Here is a 17355-nt window from a genome sequence, read left to right as displayed (position 1 = left end):
CCTCCAGCTTGTCTAGGTGCCTCTCTAGGTGGCCCTGCATTTGAGTATATCTGCTGCTTCTCCCAGTTTGGTATTAGCTGCAAACTTGACTTACCTCCTCCAGGTCAGTGATGAAGTTGTTGAATGACATAGATCCCTGCAGTATTCTGCTTGTGATGGGCCCCTAGATAGACCATGTCCCATTAGCTACTACCCTTTGAGCCTTCCTTTTCTTTTTTTCCCATTCAGTTGTCTATGCGTTCAGACCATAGTATCCTAACTTGGATTCAAGAATACCATAGAAGATATGTTTGTAAGGAAGCTTTCCTTACAAAAGAGCTTTTTAGTATATTGGGCAGAAAAACTTTAAATGCCTCAAAAATGGGAGAGCCAAAGCACACACTATGGGATTCCCTGCCAGCACATGTGAGTGTGGCCCCCGCAGTGCCTGTAGAAGCAGAACTGCATGCTCCAGCCAGTCCTGACAGATGACTGAGTTTCCCGGTTGGATAGTCTAATTGGATAAAACCAACTTTATGCCAGTAAAATAAGCAGTACGGATTATCAACTCTGTTTGCACTAACATGCTATTATAGATGGAGTTCAGCGGATATTTTTGTGGGGGCTTTCTGGTGTGACTTAGCACCAAGGAAGCTAAGTAGCAAGTCTAACTGTTGAAATTTAATATTTTTCACACAAAAGTAGAATTACAAACTCAAAGCACAGAAGGGGAGTGCAATTTGCATGTTCTTTCACAATGAATGAATTATTTATTAACTGGTCATATTAAGCAGTACAAGCAGAATTAATATTCTGTGCACAGCTGAAGCTGTAAGACGGCAGCATGTTTCCATCAGAACTCTGCTTATTGCTTGCATTTTCTGATAGGGTGATGAATTCTTAGAATGTGTATGGATTATTAAAGTGGCAATATTCCTAATTGTAAAATCATTAATGCTTCTCCCCAGAAAACTTTTTCACCAAGACCCTGCGTTTCATGTTATAAGAAGTTATAACCTCTTAATGTGAAGATCTTAATTTTTCCAGTCCAGATTTTCCTGAGAACATTCCAAACACTTCATTTGACTTGGCTAAGGAAAAGGTTAAACTTCCCTGAGCATCTAAATTAAAGAGGCTGAGGGAATGTTCTTTTTTTGCCTTTTTTTTTTTTCTTTTTTTTGCAAACCATTGCTAGGAAGAGCATCCCAAAACAGAGTGGTAGGAATGGTAGTTTGTTCATTTTTGCCACCTTTTAATTTCTGTGCAGTGATCATACGAGAAGGACATATGATCCTTCCTTTAATGGAAGTCTTTGTTTAGTTCCTAAGTTCTTGTTACAATGTTCATCCTTGCTTTGGTGAAGTGAATACAACAAAGGTGGGCATAGTCAAGTATTTGACTTTAGAAACTTACCTGATCCCTGAAAAGCAGCTTATAGGGCATTTTCAGAGATCCAGAGGAGTTTGATTTACTTGATCCAGAAGAAGGCATTCACATTATTGGTGGGAGTAACTAGAGGTTCAAGTGCTCCACATGTCCTAAAATTGGGCTTCGTAAGAAGTTGCTAGGTCTTCATCTGTGAAAGCAGGTGGTACATCAATCCTTTCTTTCCTCTACCCCAGCTCATTCTACTGTTTTCTTCCAGGATATATCAGAACTAAAAACCACATTTGCATTCACAGGGCAGGAGTACTTTAATTAGAGCAATGGAACTCAAACTAGTGCTCTCCTTTATGTTTTCCACAGGGCAAGAAATATAATTTTTCTTGTAAATGAAATCTTAAAGAGAGATCTGTATGAATTTGATGACATATGGAAACAGCTCAGCAATCCACAGTGGGGTCACAGCCTCAAGGTTAAAAAGTAATTGACTAGTGTGTGAACAAAGCTACAAAGAAGGCGAATTCTAAATATTTAATACTGATATTTCTCTTCTCCTTTCTCTTTTCACAGCATTGGAGAGCATGGAAGGATATTATTACAGAGACAGTGTCTCAGTAGAAGAATTTCAAGCTCAGATTAATGCAGCCTCACTAGAAAAAGTCAAGCAGTATAACCAGAAACTACGGTGGGTAATAAACCAACGTTCCTGAGATTGGTGTACCAAGTTCTGCTTTTCAGCTCAGTTTGTGTGACGCATCTTTAAACTGAAGTGCGCTGTATGGTGGTTGTTTTTCAGTGCATGATTGGATAAGATCCAAGATTCATAATTCTGAGTTTTTTGATTTCTGCACTGTTAAGTTACTTTTTAAAAAATTGTTTTCCCATGAAACCTATAGCTGTAATTGCCTCCAGGTTGTTGTACTAATGCATATAGAAAAGGAAATGGCTACTTGATCACAAATGGAGCGTCAGAATTGCTGAACATTATGATCTGATTTTGCAGGCCATATTTACCTAATTTCTACAGAATAAGACTTAAAAAATAGTGTTTTTTTCCTCAAAGCTGAGCATCTTCCTCCCCGTCCCCCACCATACTAATGGGAATATGAACATACTTGGATACTTGCATCAGCTTTGGGTATGGGTTACAGAGTGTATACTTGCCAGTATATGTAAAGATTATGCAGCTGTTTATTTCAATAAATATTTCATTAAGAAGTTGCACATAAAGACAGAATTTCTGGTATGCAAAATAATCTATTAGTTATGAAGTAAAATAACGAAGGTGTATACATAGACCACTCTTGCATCTCACTGTATCTGTGAAAAACTCCTGTTTGAGTACACTTATTTGCACGAGTTGAAGAAAAAGAGTGCAAAGGACTGCAGTAAAATCACATCTATTCACTTTTAAAATTCTTGAATCAGATGGAAACACTATCATTTCACTAGAACTGTTAGGCAGCTTTTAAAAGCAGCAGCAAACAGGAGTTAAAAAAAGAGGTTAAGGACAGTGGAGAAGGGAAAGGGGATAAATGAGGGTCTCTTACCAACTCCTTCACCTGTTGGTGCGCTCCTGTCTTTGGAAGGTTTTCTTCATGGATCTTGCAAAAGTATTTCTCTAATGTGTTATCAAAGCAGTGGACTTCTAGATTCTGTTTTAGTCTCAGCAATACTATAGCAAAAGTGATTTTAAAGCCAGTTGTATTCAGTGAGTTCTGTATATTTATTTTTTTGTGGTATCTGTGTCAGTGCATTTCTGCGTTAAAGACAAATGTAGTATTCATTTAGTCTGTTTTCCACCTTTCTTGTATTAGTACTTCCTATTTGGGAAAAAAAATTCCTCCTGAGTATTTATTTGACAAGGCTTATGTTTTACAGTTCAGTTTTACAGAAAGCTTTGGTCATGCCAGTATTTGGCCTAGATGAAGTCAGCTAGTGTTGGAAGAGATTCCTATCAGTTGGACAAGGCAAGACTTTTTGTGCTGGTTTTTTTATGAATAGGCCCAATTTAGCCCTCCCTGAAAATCCTTAAAAGAAATTCTTCCTGACTTTATGCTCCAGTGTTCCCTGACCTTGCTTACCTTGTGTGTTAGGACCTCCATTCATGCTGTGGCTCTAATGAGGTACGTTCCTCTTACAGTGTTGTGACTCACAGCCCTGATCTGTTGCTAACCTCCAAGGCCTAGTTTTGCAAGAAGTTACTATGTAAAAGTTAGCATTCAACAAAAATTACCATGGGTAGCTCTGTCCAGTCACAAGAATAGCACAAATTTGAATTTTTTTCCAGCCATCTAATGTCTGATGAGAACGTTCAGTAACCGATTTTTTTTTTTTTGTTTGTTTGCTCTCTGGTGAACTCTATCCATTTCTTAAATGAGACACAAACAGCTTCAGGAATTCACTGACATAATGTGAAGAGCAAAAACAGAAAAGCAGATGCTTCGTTCTTGTTCTGCCATTTGCTAGCCTGTGTAGGTGTTTGGCCAGGAGAATCTAATAAACTAACTACAGCAGCAAAAGATATTAACATTTGGATAATTGCTCTAAAGAAGAACAAAAAAGTGAAATGGAATATTCCCTGGAAACATACTCAAGTGCAATAATACTGTCTTAAACTCCTCACGTGGAAGAAATCCTCTGTGCAGAACCACCTAATCAGTAATAAAATAAGTCGTTCAAGACACAATCCATAAACCATTCTTTCTCCATCGAAAAGGAATGCATTCCTTGCTTGTGAAATGACCGTCTGATGATGACGATAATCTCTCCATCGCTACAGCAGTGGAAAGCAAATTGAGAGCAACAGCAAAGGAAAAAATAGTGGGAGAAGAGGATGGGGACTAGTGGGAATGAAACCAGTGGTTGGGCAGTGACACTGCAGCTGAACCATCTCTTGATGAGAACTCCTGATACAGGTTCAGCTTCTCTTATGCCTGATGCAGTTAGGTAATAATGCTCTGTTAATGTGAAACAGGTGAGACCACTTTGTTGTCTGTGGTCCCACTTACAAACAGAAATGTTTGCCTAACTTGGGATGTGCCCAAGCAGGACAGTAAAATTAAAAATTAGTAGTACCTTTGCACAGCTACCAATTTCTTGTCATAAAGTCTTGTTAAAGTTTCAGTACATAAAACATTTTTGAGGAATGTGGTGTCTCTTGGGTGACAAATCTGATACTGGTGTGTGCCTTTAACAAACTAATTTACAAATTATTTATTTAAATGAACCAAAAGATTTATTAGTACATTTTTAGTGGATTTGAGGAAGGATAACCTTTATCCTTCATATAAAGTCAAGAAGCTGAATCCTTGGTTTTACTGCAAAATTCATTCATAACTATGGAACTGTGACCAGCTTTTTCCACAGCATCAGAAGTGATATAATAAATCCAGGTGCAAAATTGTCCTCCTTGACACTGATTTGAGCATCATAAGAGCTTCTGTCTTTCATGGTTCTTGCTTGGGGGCTTTTGCAAATACTACCTCAACTATGAAATAGTAATGATAAGATTATCATTTTTATGAGAATGCATGAAAGACAGTTGAAAACCGGTTATAGAATTTCATGCTATGTGGAATGGAGAGAATGTCCCTCCATCTTCGGTAATAGACTTAACCTAGCTATTTGAATCTAATTAATAATATAAGGGAACTTTTATTCTAAGGCCAGCTAAAGTTGAGTTTTTCTACAATTCCTGAGGCAACATCCTCTACCCCAGCAATATGTAGGAAGTCCTTTATTGGAATACAGATGTTATTTAAAAAAAAAGCCCAACCAATACCTAGTTTATGACATTTCTGAAACTGCTGGGAAATCTTCAGTATTAGGCCGACAATTATTCTTAATCATGACGGATTTCTTTTTCCCAGTCAGCCAGATTGCACTTATTTATATAGTTCACCAATTCTGTTTTTCTGACACGGATAAGGAAAAGAAGGTTATGCTCAAATTCTGTTTGCAGGTTGAGCTGGTGCTAGTAGCTGCCAGCAATGTAAATTTAACCTCATCAAATTGTTTGCTAATGAGAAACATGCAGTACAACCAAGTGAAAGTAATTAGGTCAGCAAAGATTTTAAAGATCTTTATTACTATGTGTTTGATAGCTCAGCAGTTGTCTTCTAATTTAGAAGAGGACCAGAAAGAACCTGTCTCTCTGACCTGTACAGAGGCTGATGTTAAGTGAGCCCATGCTGTATTCTCCTGCCTCCTCCCACTTTTGCCCATCTTCCTCCTTTGGTACTCCTTGCCATTCAAATAGGCTTTTTCCATCCTGAATCAGTCCTTTCATTTGTACAGATACCAGAGACCATTTTACTTTGACAGTGCAGGGTACAATGGTGTTTGAATCCATAACTACTGCAAGTGCTGATAGGAATAACGAATACTCACAGATGCACTATATTTACTTGGACTGCTTGGTTGATGTATTCGCTTGCAAATCTTGAGTCACGTAATTGTAAAAGCATGAGGGTAAACTTTCATTGTAATTTTTGAGGCATCACTGCTTTAAGAATTTAGTTAAAATACATTCTGGTTTTTGAATATGATTTTTATATTTGGTAAAGGTCTCTTTCCTGGAGAATGAGATTCAGTATGGTATTTATTATTACGTTGCATGGAAATAAATCGTATAGTCATTACCACGACCAAAAGGTTGGTTGCAATGCAGGTCTGTTGGAAGCTGGGACAGACCCTGACAGACAGGTTAGCTGAATGGTCATAACTCAGCCAATCCTTGGACTTCATAGTCACTTTAAGTTAAAACATTTAGTTGGATATGAGAAGACTTTTTATCCTCGGAGGAATCAGGTTTTGGATTAGCTTCCTGCAAAAAGTAGGCCTTTTTTTTTGAATGGACCTTGATGAGTGTAGGAATGACAGCCTCTGTAATATTTGTCCAAGTTATCTGAGGTTGGACTTGATGGCCCAGGATGGGACTTTGTCTACAGTAGTAAGGAAGCTTGCTCTTCCAGTCTTCCTTTCTCTGTGAGTATTTGACATTTTTATCAGATAAGTTTTTTTTTTTGTTTGTTTTGTTTGTTGCTTTTTTTTTTTTTGGCTGTGAATTCTCTTTCTGGAAAAAAAAAATATGGGTCCCTCCTACATTCTATTAAAATGCAATTTTCTACAGGTGCTTCTGGTTAGCTTCTTAATCAGAAAAGTCCAGGCACATCTGCTTTTTAAGACTTTTTTCCCCGGACGTGTCTGTGCACCCAAGGGATGTATCTCAAAGGTAGAGAGGTTCAGGGCACAGCCTGGTCATTCAGTGGGGTGCAGGGCTGTGGCTGGACCAAGCACGCTTCCAGCTTCTGGGTCTCTGCAGGGTGCTTTGCTGCATGTTGTTGACTGCAAGAGCATATGTGATGGAATATACGTGCCTAAAACTGCACGTCAATATGCCTGTTTGGATTCCAGAACTGACTATGCAGATAATTTCTAGCTGATGAAAAATTAGCAAAATCACTGGCTCTTAGATTCATAAGCATTTTTAATGCCTCTTCAGCACCTATGCTTACGTTTAGATATCTAAACACCTTTAAGATTTGCTTCCCAATATTATGGTGGCTTGGATTGGGAATATTCAAAGGGAAATAAGCAAAATAATCTATGAAGGTGAGGTTAGGAGAGCTCTACCTTCCCATAACTTTTTTTTTTTCCCCAGCATGGGACTTTCTTGTGACACTCCTGACTATATGATGACCCAGTTCTTCAATCCAAAGACAGGATCATGCTGTGGGAAAGACAGCTGAGGACTGCTATCCATCCCTGCCACTGGTGTGGGTGCTAATTACCACTGTGTAGTAATTAACTTGCCTGTGCATCAATAGACAAAGAAAGTCTGGAAAAAAAATGTCCCTTCCTTCCTGCCCACCATTCTGTGTGATTTGGAACTATTCTTTGAAGTCAGCTGTGTCCAGCATTATTGGCAGCTACTTTTGTAGCCTGTTGTACAGCTGTAATAGAAGAAAAATTAAAGCAAGCAGTAAAGGGAAAAGGCCATTTTTTGTGGCTTTTTTTCCCCAATGTTGCTGCTTTCTTGGGTATCGTTTTAGGAGGTAAATGCATGCCTATTATGCTAAGGAAGCAATTATAATCAGTGAATCTAATGACAAATGATTTAGCTAACTACCCTCATTACATTGAACATCTGATTACGCTGAATGTAATATTTGTCATTTTAAAGTGTTCCATTTACAATGTAACTTCAAACAGTTTCTCTGCCTGAAGCCTCCCATATTTATTTTATGGTATAAGTAGCCCTCCACAGAATGATGGCGAATTTAATTTAATCCTTTTTTCGGGGATGTTATAATCCATGAGGTTTTCATATTGTTGGGTTTTGTTGTTTCTTTTAATTTTTAAAAAGACAAGAAAAGGAACTATTTCTGCCCCTAGAATTCATACAAGCATGGAACAAAATCTGTCTGAGGAATATAGCATCTTTTTTATTTATACACACACGTATACATGCACAGCAGCCTCTCAAGCTGCAGGCTTCTTGGCAGGCTGATGTTTTCCGTATCCTGTATAATTTAGTCAAGGCAGAAAATAGATGTGATGGCACTGATGGCTTCAGGCTGGACTAAAATTCTCTAATAGTTGCTTTGGTATAAATGAGATACAATGACATAAAGGACTTATCCACTCAAGAGATAGTTAATTACTGTGAAAGAAAGAGCTCGTGTCTCTCTGGAACAAACTGATGGCTCCTCAAGACAATACCTGTGTTATCTCAAAGACCAGATCATATATATCAATTCCTGTAATAAACGCCTAAAATCCACCTTAAAACTGGCAGATTCCTTCCCCCACTGTTTCCAAAGGAAGCTTTTCCAAACCAAATTGCTCATGTGGTTAAGAAGCTTAGGCCGTTCGTCCTTGTGCTGCTGTTGTCCTGTGATTTTAGTCTTACTCTCCTTTCCCTCGTCTGTCCATTTCAGAGAGCGACATGTTAATGAGCAACATTAACGGGTTTTGTCATTGCCATCAAATTCAGAAAAGAGTAACCTGAGGAGAGTTGCAGGTTTCAGAGAGTGATTCTGTGAAAATATTTTCTTTTAGGTGCAGTGGGATGTTTGTAAAGCAGGTGAAAACCTGTTCCTATTTTCAGTACTAGGTATTTGATTCATTGCTTTGTGTTTAAAAAAGCAACAGTAAAACTGGACTGCAATGCTACATACACAAATTTATCACGTGGTTTATATGCCTATAAAAATTGGAAATCTAATGCCTTTTAGATTTTTAAGATGTGGTTCCAAATGAACTAGATACTCATGGCTGAACTCTCTCTTAATGCAAAATCTTTATGAAGGAGAGATTGAAAATTAAGCATTCACTCTGAAGGACATAACAAGGAAATAATAGCTAAATTTGTCTCCTGATGAACTTAATGAGAAGCATTTTAGGTAGAACAGAAATTAAGATTCATTGCATCTAAGTGAAGCAAGACCAGAGAGAGAATAGAGAGATCCTGGACGAAGTAAATTAAATTTGTCTAGCTGGTCTAAAAGATATTGCCAGCTGGCATGAATTTAGCTTTGTGTTTTTTTGGTTTTTTTTTCTCTTCCAGCACTATGCTCTTTCTGTGAGTGTAAATTCATTATTTCTTTAGCCTTTTGACAAAGTATGATCAGTATTTATTAGAGGTAGTGTTCTGAAATTGAAAATTATGTGTCTTGATAGGTTATATGCATTCAGTCTTTGCTCACGAAGGTGGACATTTGGTTCATTCTCCTTTCTTTATCCTCTGCAAACACAGAGAACATGTATCCACAGTTGTCAGAGGTGGAGCCTTTTCTTTCACTTCTGGTCACCCACAGGAATCCAGTCCAAGCCTGCAGCTTGTACAGCTCGTAGCTGTAGTAGAAACCCTGACCACCCAAAGACTATTTGGCATGTTGTCTTTTTTAACAATGTATTCCATGTCTGGAATATCAGGAGCCAAAAAGGAGACATCTACTGTCTGAAAGGCAAATGTAGGAGCAATTAGTTAGTACTAATGGGTTCAGTGTGGGTTTGGCTGTTTGGATAATGATGGGAGAAGCAGGAAGGCAACTGTAACTGGTCTGTGGCCTAAGAACTTCCCTTTCACCTCACAAATAGCATGGTCTCAAGTGATCTTGGAAGTAGCTAGACATGCTGGAGCCTAGATTCCTGGAAAAATAGGGGTTAAAATGTAGCATGTGAAAAGTGGGCAGTGTTACATAGAACAAATGGTATTTTTTTCCATTCTTGTCATCCATGACTTTCTGTCTTCACGCTTCTGTGCTCACATTTCTATAATCCCCTGCTTGTGTGTTTATAAAGGTTTGAGAGTAGGGCTGTGGTGTGCCTGCTGGGATAGTAGGGCTGTTCCTTTGCGAGCATCCACCTGTAGGTATGTCTCTGCATAACTAAATCTAATTATTCTCCCCTTTTCTCTGTGTGTTTTGCTTGTCTTGCCTTACAGTCACATCCTTCTCCCCATAGACTGCACTATTTCCCCCAGCTCTGTTTGCTTACACTTAGAGTAGAGAATGACAAAAGTTGGTTTGTCACTTCGTGCCTGGAATATGACAGGGATCATATAATCATAGAATAATTTTGGTTGGAAAAGACTCTTAAGGTTATTGAGTCCAACCATTAACCTAACACTGCTGTCCCACCACTAAAACATGTCCCTAAGCATCATGTCTATACATCTTTTAAATACCTCCAGGGATGGGGACTCAACCACTTCCCTGGGCAGCCTCTTCCAATGCTTGACAACACTTTTGGTGAAGAATTTTTTCCTAGTGTCCACCCTAAACCTGCCCTGGTGCAATCTGAGGCAATTTCCTCTTGTCCTATTGCCCATTACCAGGGAGAAGAGACCCACACCCACCTCACTACAGCCTCCTGTCAGGCAGTTGTAGAGGGTGATAAGGTCTCCCCTCAGCCTCCTCTTCTCCAGGCTGAACAACCCCAGTTCCCTCAGCCACTCCTTGTAATACTTGCACTCCAGACCCCTCACCAGCTCTGTGGCTCTCCTCTGGACATGTTCCAGCAACGCAACATTTTTTTTCTGTGGTGAGGGGCCCAAAACTGAACTCAGTATTTGAGGTGTGGTCTCACCAGTGCCGAGTACAAAGGAAGGGCTTACTGAGTTGCTTACACACGAAATATGAATTACTCATGGTAAGTTCAGAGCCACGTGGTGTTAAGATTTTCTGTTCTGTGCTTCAGTTTGCACAATAGTTGTGAAAGGTCAGAATATTACTTCGTATGCTTTTTGAGAATTTAAAATCATGATACTGTCATGGAGGTTTTCTTTTGTTAGTATTAAACCTATCTTTAACTACTAATGACACTATACATAGGATTGTATCACTGACATAGATTTTAGGACACATAATTTAAAATCACTAGGTCTTAGTATGGGCTGAGAGGGTAATTGTACTTGGTAATTTATCGGTTATTCAGACTTACAATTTAGTGGAAAGAACATGTAAAACACTTTTAGATTTGTTTGCTGTGACAGCAAACAGTTTTCTGTAATGGATACTGTGTATTACAGAAACAACTGAATTTATATATACAAAATATAAAAATATATTTCCAAATGTGTGTGTATGTATATATATAATATGCACACTATAGACGTGCTCACCTATATAGTTAACAACCAGATGGCAGAACACAGAATTATTATTAAAGAAATACAAAAGTCTGTGTGCATATATACGCAAATACACAGAGATATTATTTGTCTATGTCATAAATAGATGCTTTGTAGTTTGAGCTGAAGAAAAGGATTAGGGGTACTAATTCTATCACTTCCTTTGCCATGTTGTTGACCATGCTTATTTACATGATCTTGAATATCTTGTGCCCAAGGGATTGAAAATCAAGCAGAATTAAAATATATTTCCATCCTTCTGTTGAAGACAATATGAATTCATTTATATGTATGCCACAGTGATGAAGAAAATGTAAAAGACTAAATTATTTTCTGCTATAACATCAAAGCAAAACCTTTCTAGAGCAGAACCCTCAACTTGCCTTTATTTAATGCTATAACCCAATTACTTGCCCTGCCCCCTTTCCCCCACGCCAGTCACTTCTATACTGTCCTTGCATTTTGAAGAAACGATGATCAACATCTAGGATGACCCTATGGGCTTCCTGGAACAACAGACTGAAAGTAAGACTAGAAACTTGGCTTTGCTTGAATTATTTGCACGTACAAAGTTACTCAGGAACGTGTGTCTCTACAGGTTTGGAGCCTCCTTAGGGTTCAATTCCCAATATTTCAAATTTTCAGGATTTTACATGTTTGGGTCAGTTTTGGAGGGTACCCTGTAAAATGTGTCACTAAGAAGACATCAATACTTCTGTATCTCCTTTATACTCAAGTTCTGGGAAAACATCTTAGGAAAGCATTCATCTTTTAGATAGGTTTTTCTTTTTGAATCCTAAGATGTTTGTTACCTCATTGCAGGGTAAGTTTTCCCCGAGATACTTGTCCTGTTATTTGACATTGTTACAGAGGGGATATCTTACAAAAGTGGAACACTGCAATAATCCCCTGTAGTTTTAGTGCCTATTGGATTTTCTGCCTTTTTTTTTAACAAAAGGCTTTTCTGTTATGGCTTAGAGAAATTGTAAGGCTTTTAGAAGCAAAACCAGCATCACATTTGCAGACAAAGAACTATGATTTCATTCTTGTTCATTTCAAATGGATTAGAAAATACTGTCCAAATTGGGCACCATGCCAAGATTGCCATTAACTTTTCCCATAAAATATGATTAAGGACCTTAACAAGCATTTAGTAATTAAGTGAAGTGCTTTGGAAATTTATATGCTGTCCACAGTTTGTCATGTTCTGTAAAATACTGAAGACAATTTTTATGAAAAGCAATAAAAATAAAGCACTCAAGAAACATCTGGGAGTGTTATCTGATGGGGGTGGGGGGGAATAGTTTCATTTGTAACAGGATATTTTGATATTTAAAATTAATGTTGTGTATAGTTGATTTTTGTTTGTTCTTTAGGTTAATGAATAATTGACTGAATTAATGGAGTAATTCCTATAATTGTATATCCCATTCTAGTGTCCATGTTGCTTCATTTTGTACCCAGAGTTGATTATTTTCCATGTACTCCATTAATGTGTGTACTGTTCTATATTTGGTTTCTGGTTTCATTTAATGCAGCTGAATTTGCTGAAATAACAGTCCAAAGAGAGTGGGAGTGCTGAACAGACTCTGAATGAAGCAGATTTTCCTGTGGCATGGCAGGAAAAAACAATATAGGCTTTCAGTCTGATAATGTTCAGTGGATGGCGAGGTGATGCTTTGTTTTTTAGCTTTGCTAAGAAAGAAAAAGGTTGGTCTGTTGCTGCTGAGGTAGCTTTTACGTGCTGTGGCTGCTCAAAGTGATTTATGAGTAATTTTCTCTGCAAACCTCTTTTCCTTCCAATAGTCTCCAGCTTCCTTTGACATAGAGTACATTCTGGATGGTGCAACAGGCTTAATGGCATAACAGAACTGGATTAGCTTTGCTGCACTTTCTGAGGAGATTAATTCAAACCCTAAACTTGGGAGAAGATGATTTTCAGAACTGCAAAGCTGTGGGAAGCAAAACCTACTAGAATTAAAGGTGGCTGCATTTTTTTATCAGCTCAGTTATTCCAGATTATAAGAATAAAATGTTATTCAAATCTGCAGTCTGCACCCCTGCCCTGCAAGTACGTAACTCTGCCCTCTACTCTGCCCTGGTGAGTAGAGTACCTCTACTCTGCCCTGGTGAGACCCCACCTGGAGTCCTGTGTCCAGTTCTGGGGTCCCCAGTTCAAGAAAGACGAGGAACTCCTAGAAAGAGTCCAGAGGAGAGCTACTAGGATGATAAAGGGACTGGAGCACCTCCCCTATGAGGAAAGGCTGAGAGAGTTGGGCTTGTTCAGCCTGAAGAAGAGAAGACTGAGAGGGGATCTCATCAACACATACAAATATCTTAAGGGCGGAAGTCAAGAGGACGGAAGCAGTCTGTTTGCAGTGGTGTCCAGCGACAGGACTAGGGGTAATGGATGCAAACTGAGACATAAGAGGTTTCAGTTGAATATGAGGAAGAACTTCTTCACTCTGAGGGTGGCAGAGCACTGGAACAGGCTGCCCAGGGAGGTTGTGGAGTCTCCTTCTCTGGAGATATTCAAAGCCCGCCTGGATGAAGTCCTGTGTAGCATGCTCTAGGTGAGCCTGCTTTAGCAGGGGGGTTGGACTAGATGATCTCCTGAGGTCCCTTCCAACCCTTACGATTCTGTGATTCTGTGAACTATGTGAGTAAATCCACTCACAGATAACACCATAAAAAGCAGGGAGAGGGATTTTCATCCATGTATGTTATATGAATCAACGTTTTCATGACTGAAGTCCAGATGATCCTGCCATTTGAGAGCTGGGATGCAAGCATGAGTTCTTTTCAGAGTTTATTTTCATATTTTATTGCAATTGAAATTTGGTTGCCACACTCCATTGGAGCAGGATTGTAGCGATACCTTGAGATTTCCAATGGAGAATCTAGTTTTGTCCTATAGGTTCCATGGTTCAGTGGTGTTTTTTCTTGTTTTATTTTAGCCTTGGCCAGAATTGCTGCAGTGGTAGCTGTTGCCTGGTTCTCACTGGATACCTTATCCAGCCAGGGAAGCTACTAGGTGTTTCCATTTCCAGCTACCCCAGTGGGTTTTAGGATCTTTTCAACTAGCAGAATGAGTTTTGTGATCACAGGATGGTTTGGGTTGGAAGGATCTTTAAAGATCATCTGTCTAATCCAACCACCCTGCCATGGGCGGGGACAATGTGGTTTTTTTTTTTCTTAAGTGATGCTGCAGAGGCAGAGAAACTGCGGTCTTATCACAGATATATGCAATATATTTCCTCTGTCTATGAGATGTTTAATGATAGCTCATCTGTGGTAAGCGATTAATTTGCTTATAAGGTAGAAAGAAAAAAAAATTCCTCTAGGGTTCCTGAGTTGAAGGAGACGGACGAGCTCTTTGCTTCCTGTGTGCTCTTTGCTAAAGCTTTTCCTTTCTGGTGTTGAATAAGAGAAATTTTTTTTATTCTTATATCCTATTTTTTTAGGAGAGAAGGATAGCATGGAGGTCCTCTGTACAAAATATTGGCCCCCTTTGTGCCAGACAGAAATTAGCAAACGTTTATCTTTTAAAACAGCACATGTTGCATTTCTCTGTTTTATATGTTATGGTCCTATTCATTGATAAATGAGAGGTTATAGAAGGAACTGGGAGAATGTGGGTTGATGAGCTTTAGTACAAAGGAGAGAAACCTGATACAGTAAGTATGCTTGCTCTATCACATTTGTGTTCTGTGGGTAAAAGACAGCTTTCTTTGGCTTTTCCTTTCAAAGTAGTGTGCAGAAATTGTAAAGAAAGGCAGTTTGTTTCTCTTTACGCATGCATGCATGGGTGCACACATTGCAAATGTCATTTTGCTTGTATGATGTATATTTGCCCCTTGTAGGGTTTTTGCTTTTTTGTTTCTTTTTATATTGTGAGCTGGTGTATGTTTTCCTCTGTCAGTACCACGTTTCATGTTTGGGATTCTGTTCTGATATTAGTGCAGTTATAGACAGCTAATATAAAAAAAGGTTGTAACACATGAGGCTCAGGCACTGTTTACATGCCAAGTTTCCCAAAGTCACTACTAAAATCTAGGTGGTTGCTACAAACCTTTGGTGAAAATAATTTTCAGATCCAGTTTTTCTGCTAACTAGAGATTAAAATTTTGCACTGTATTTTCATAGGGCAGAGGGACAGTTTGTCTCCAGAACAAGAAAAATGTTCCCTATTACTTTAAAAGGAAGAGTGTTAGTGGCTATTTACCCATGTATTATTCCTTGATCCTCTCTTATCATGAAATTAAAAATTCCAACCTTAGGTTGGTATCTAACAGTCACCTACATATATTTTGTTCAGGAGTTCAAACAAATTAACAGGTTTTGTCTTATTCTGTTTGTTCTCTCAGGGCATTCTACCTGGACAAGTCGAACTTGCCTCCAAATTCAACATCTAAAGCGGCTTATATAGATAAGGTAAATAAAAATGCTAAGTGCCTAATTAAACTTTGCATGTTACACACTGTGTTATTGTAATCCTTTCCTGAGGCTTTCTTAATTCCATCGAAAAGTTGAATTATTTAAAGCCTGCGGGGGTGGGGGGAGAGCTCTCTCCCAGCATTTTGTTCCACCTGTGTTTTAGGGGTATGTGCTGCCAGTGTAGTTCTGTATGAAAAGGTGTGGCTGGAGGGCATCAAAGTATCTGGGAAAGGGAACCATGGCTTTCCTTCTTCAGTGTGCTTTCAGAGCAATGCAATTGCACCAGGAGCATGTTGGGGGAGAGCAGGTGCAGGCAGAAATTCTTTGTTCTGAAAATTGAAAGCACTATTCCAAATTAAATACTTCTTCAGCATCCTGCTCAGAAGGCTTTCTTCTGAACCTCCTCATTTAGGCTTTTTTCAAATGCCAATGCCTGTCTTTAAACCTCTGTGACTGAGAGATCCCAGGGGCTATGAAAATTCATTTAATGCTGTCTCCTATTGTTCGAGGGTTAATGCCCATATTGCAGCCCAGTAAGGGAAAAAAAAAGTTCCTAGGGTCTTGCCTACACTGACTTCAAAAGTGATTGAGCTACTGTGGCTTGAGAAATACAGCAATCATCAGCTGAGCCCTATGACAGACTAAAATTTTACCTCACTATCATCCAGCATGGGTGTTAGCAGACTGATAGTTCCTGTTTCTTGGATCTGTGCTGGACTGCATGGGCAGGGAGGAGGGGATGTGCCTGTGCCTCTCCTTCCCTGGTGAGTCAGCAGCTTAACTTTCTAAGTGCAGCAGGAGATGTTTAGCTATATGCGGGGGGCTTGTTACCCCTAAACCTGTTCCCTATCTATTGCAGTGAAAAGTTCAAGGGCAAGATAAAAGCATCTCAGAATTCAGATCTGACCAAGGGATGCTAGGTTAAGCTAATGCGCTTACTTTGCAATTGGAGCAAGCTAAGAGTGAGTGCATGATCTTAGTTTGTGGCCATGACTTTTGCTCTGTTCTTCAGAGCTCTGCATTAGTAAATGGCACCAGTTTAATTTAAATGGATGCAAGTTAAAGCAATAGGACCTAAACCAAGTTAAATCTGTTTGTGATCAGGTTTAAATATGCTGATTGTTATAATTGATTTACTTGACCTCTATGCTTTCCAATGAAGTAACCTTCATATAGGAGCAAGTGAGGCGGTCATTTCCCTAATCAGTTAAAACTGTCTTTAGGGAATGAATCTGTCTTTCAAAAGCTGCATTCTTTGAGTAACGGAGGGGTTTGTTGGAATCTTTAAGAGAATGGGGGATTTGGTATTATGAGGTCTGCAAAACCATCTTACTTTCCATTGCTAGACAGCTTTTGAAGGTTCCTCTTCTGAGAGCAGCCTTCCACCTGAAGCTGCCTTCTTTACTAGGTGGATCATTTATTTTCGGTACGGTAATGCTGACGTTATTTTAAGTCCTGCTACAAAGTTAACTGCTCTTGTTTTGTAGTATGTTTTTGTCACTTCTGTTAATTTATATTTTTCCATGTTGTCAGTCAGGATTAGGAGCTAGACATTTGTATAAATAAACGATGGTGTTTTCTTAATGATAAGCTGATTTTCTCAGCGAGTCAATTAACCAGTCTTGGCATCCCTCCTGTATGCACCTACAGTTGTAGGTTGCCTCTTCGTGGTTGTCCTTTTTTGGCAATACCATTAATGGAAATGGCACTGATGGGCCTATTCAGTTAACTGAAATGAAAAACTGCCAATGAAACAGTAAGAATTCAAAAGTTTGAAAAAGTTGGCATAGGTCATGTAACAGAAGACCGTGTGCTCTGTATTTATGTTACGGAATTTGGCTTCGGCTTTCTCAGCCAGCCCTGCCATTCCGTCTGCATCTGTGGTGACCGGCTCTAAAAGCATTTCATGTGCGCTC

At 39.0% G+C, this 17355-nt stretch overlaps 1 protein-coding gene across 1 annotated transcript in view; it reads left to right on the top strand.

Moving 5' to 3' along the window:
• The window catches only part of PREX2 (phosphatidylinositol-3,4,5-trisphosphate dependent Rac exchange factor 2), a 189038-nt gene that overhangs the window by 147254 nt on the left and 24429 nt on the right, over positions 1-17355 (top strand). Inside the window, exons 36-37 of the mRNA XM_009634464.2 lie at positions 1933-2047; positions 15370-15436. Coding sequence (XP_009632759.1) covers positions 1933-2047; positions 15370-15436 — 182 coding nt within the window. The remainder of the gene's footprint in view (positions 1-1932; positions 2048-15369; positions 15437-17355) is intronic.

Source organism: Egretta garzetta, unplaced genomic scaffold (genome assembly GCF_000687185.1).
Source record: "Egretta garzetta isolate BGI_Z169 unplaced genomic scaffold, ASM68718v1 scaffold251, whole genome shotgun sequence".
Taxonomy (NCBI): domain Eukaryota; kingdom Metazoa; phylum Chordata; class Aves; order Pelecaniformes; family Ardeidae; genus Egretta; species Egretta garzetta.
This window is presented reverse-complemented; position numbering and strand designations above follow the sequence as displayed.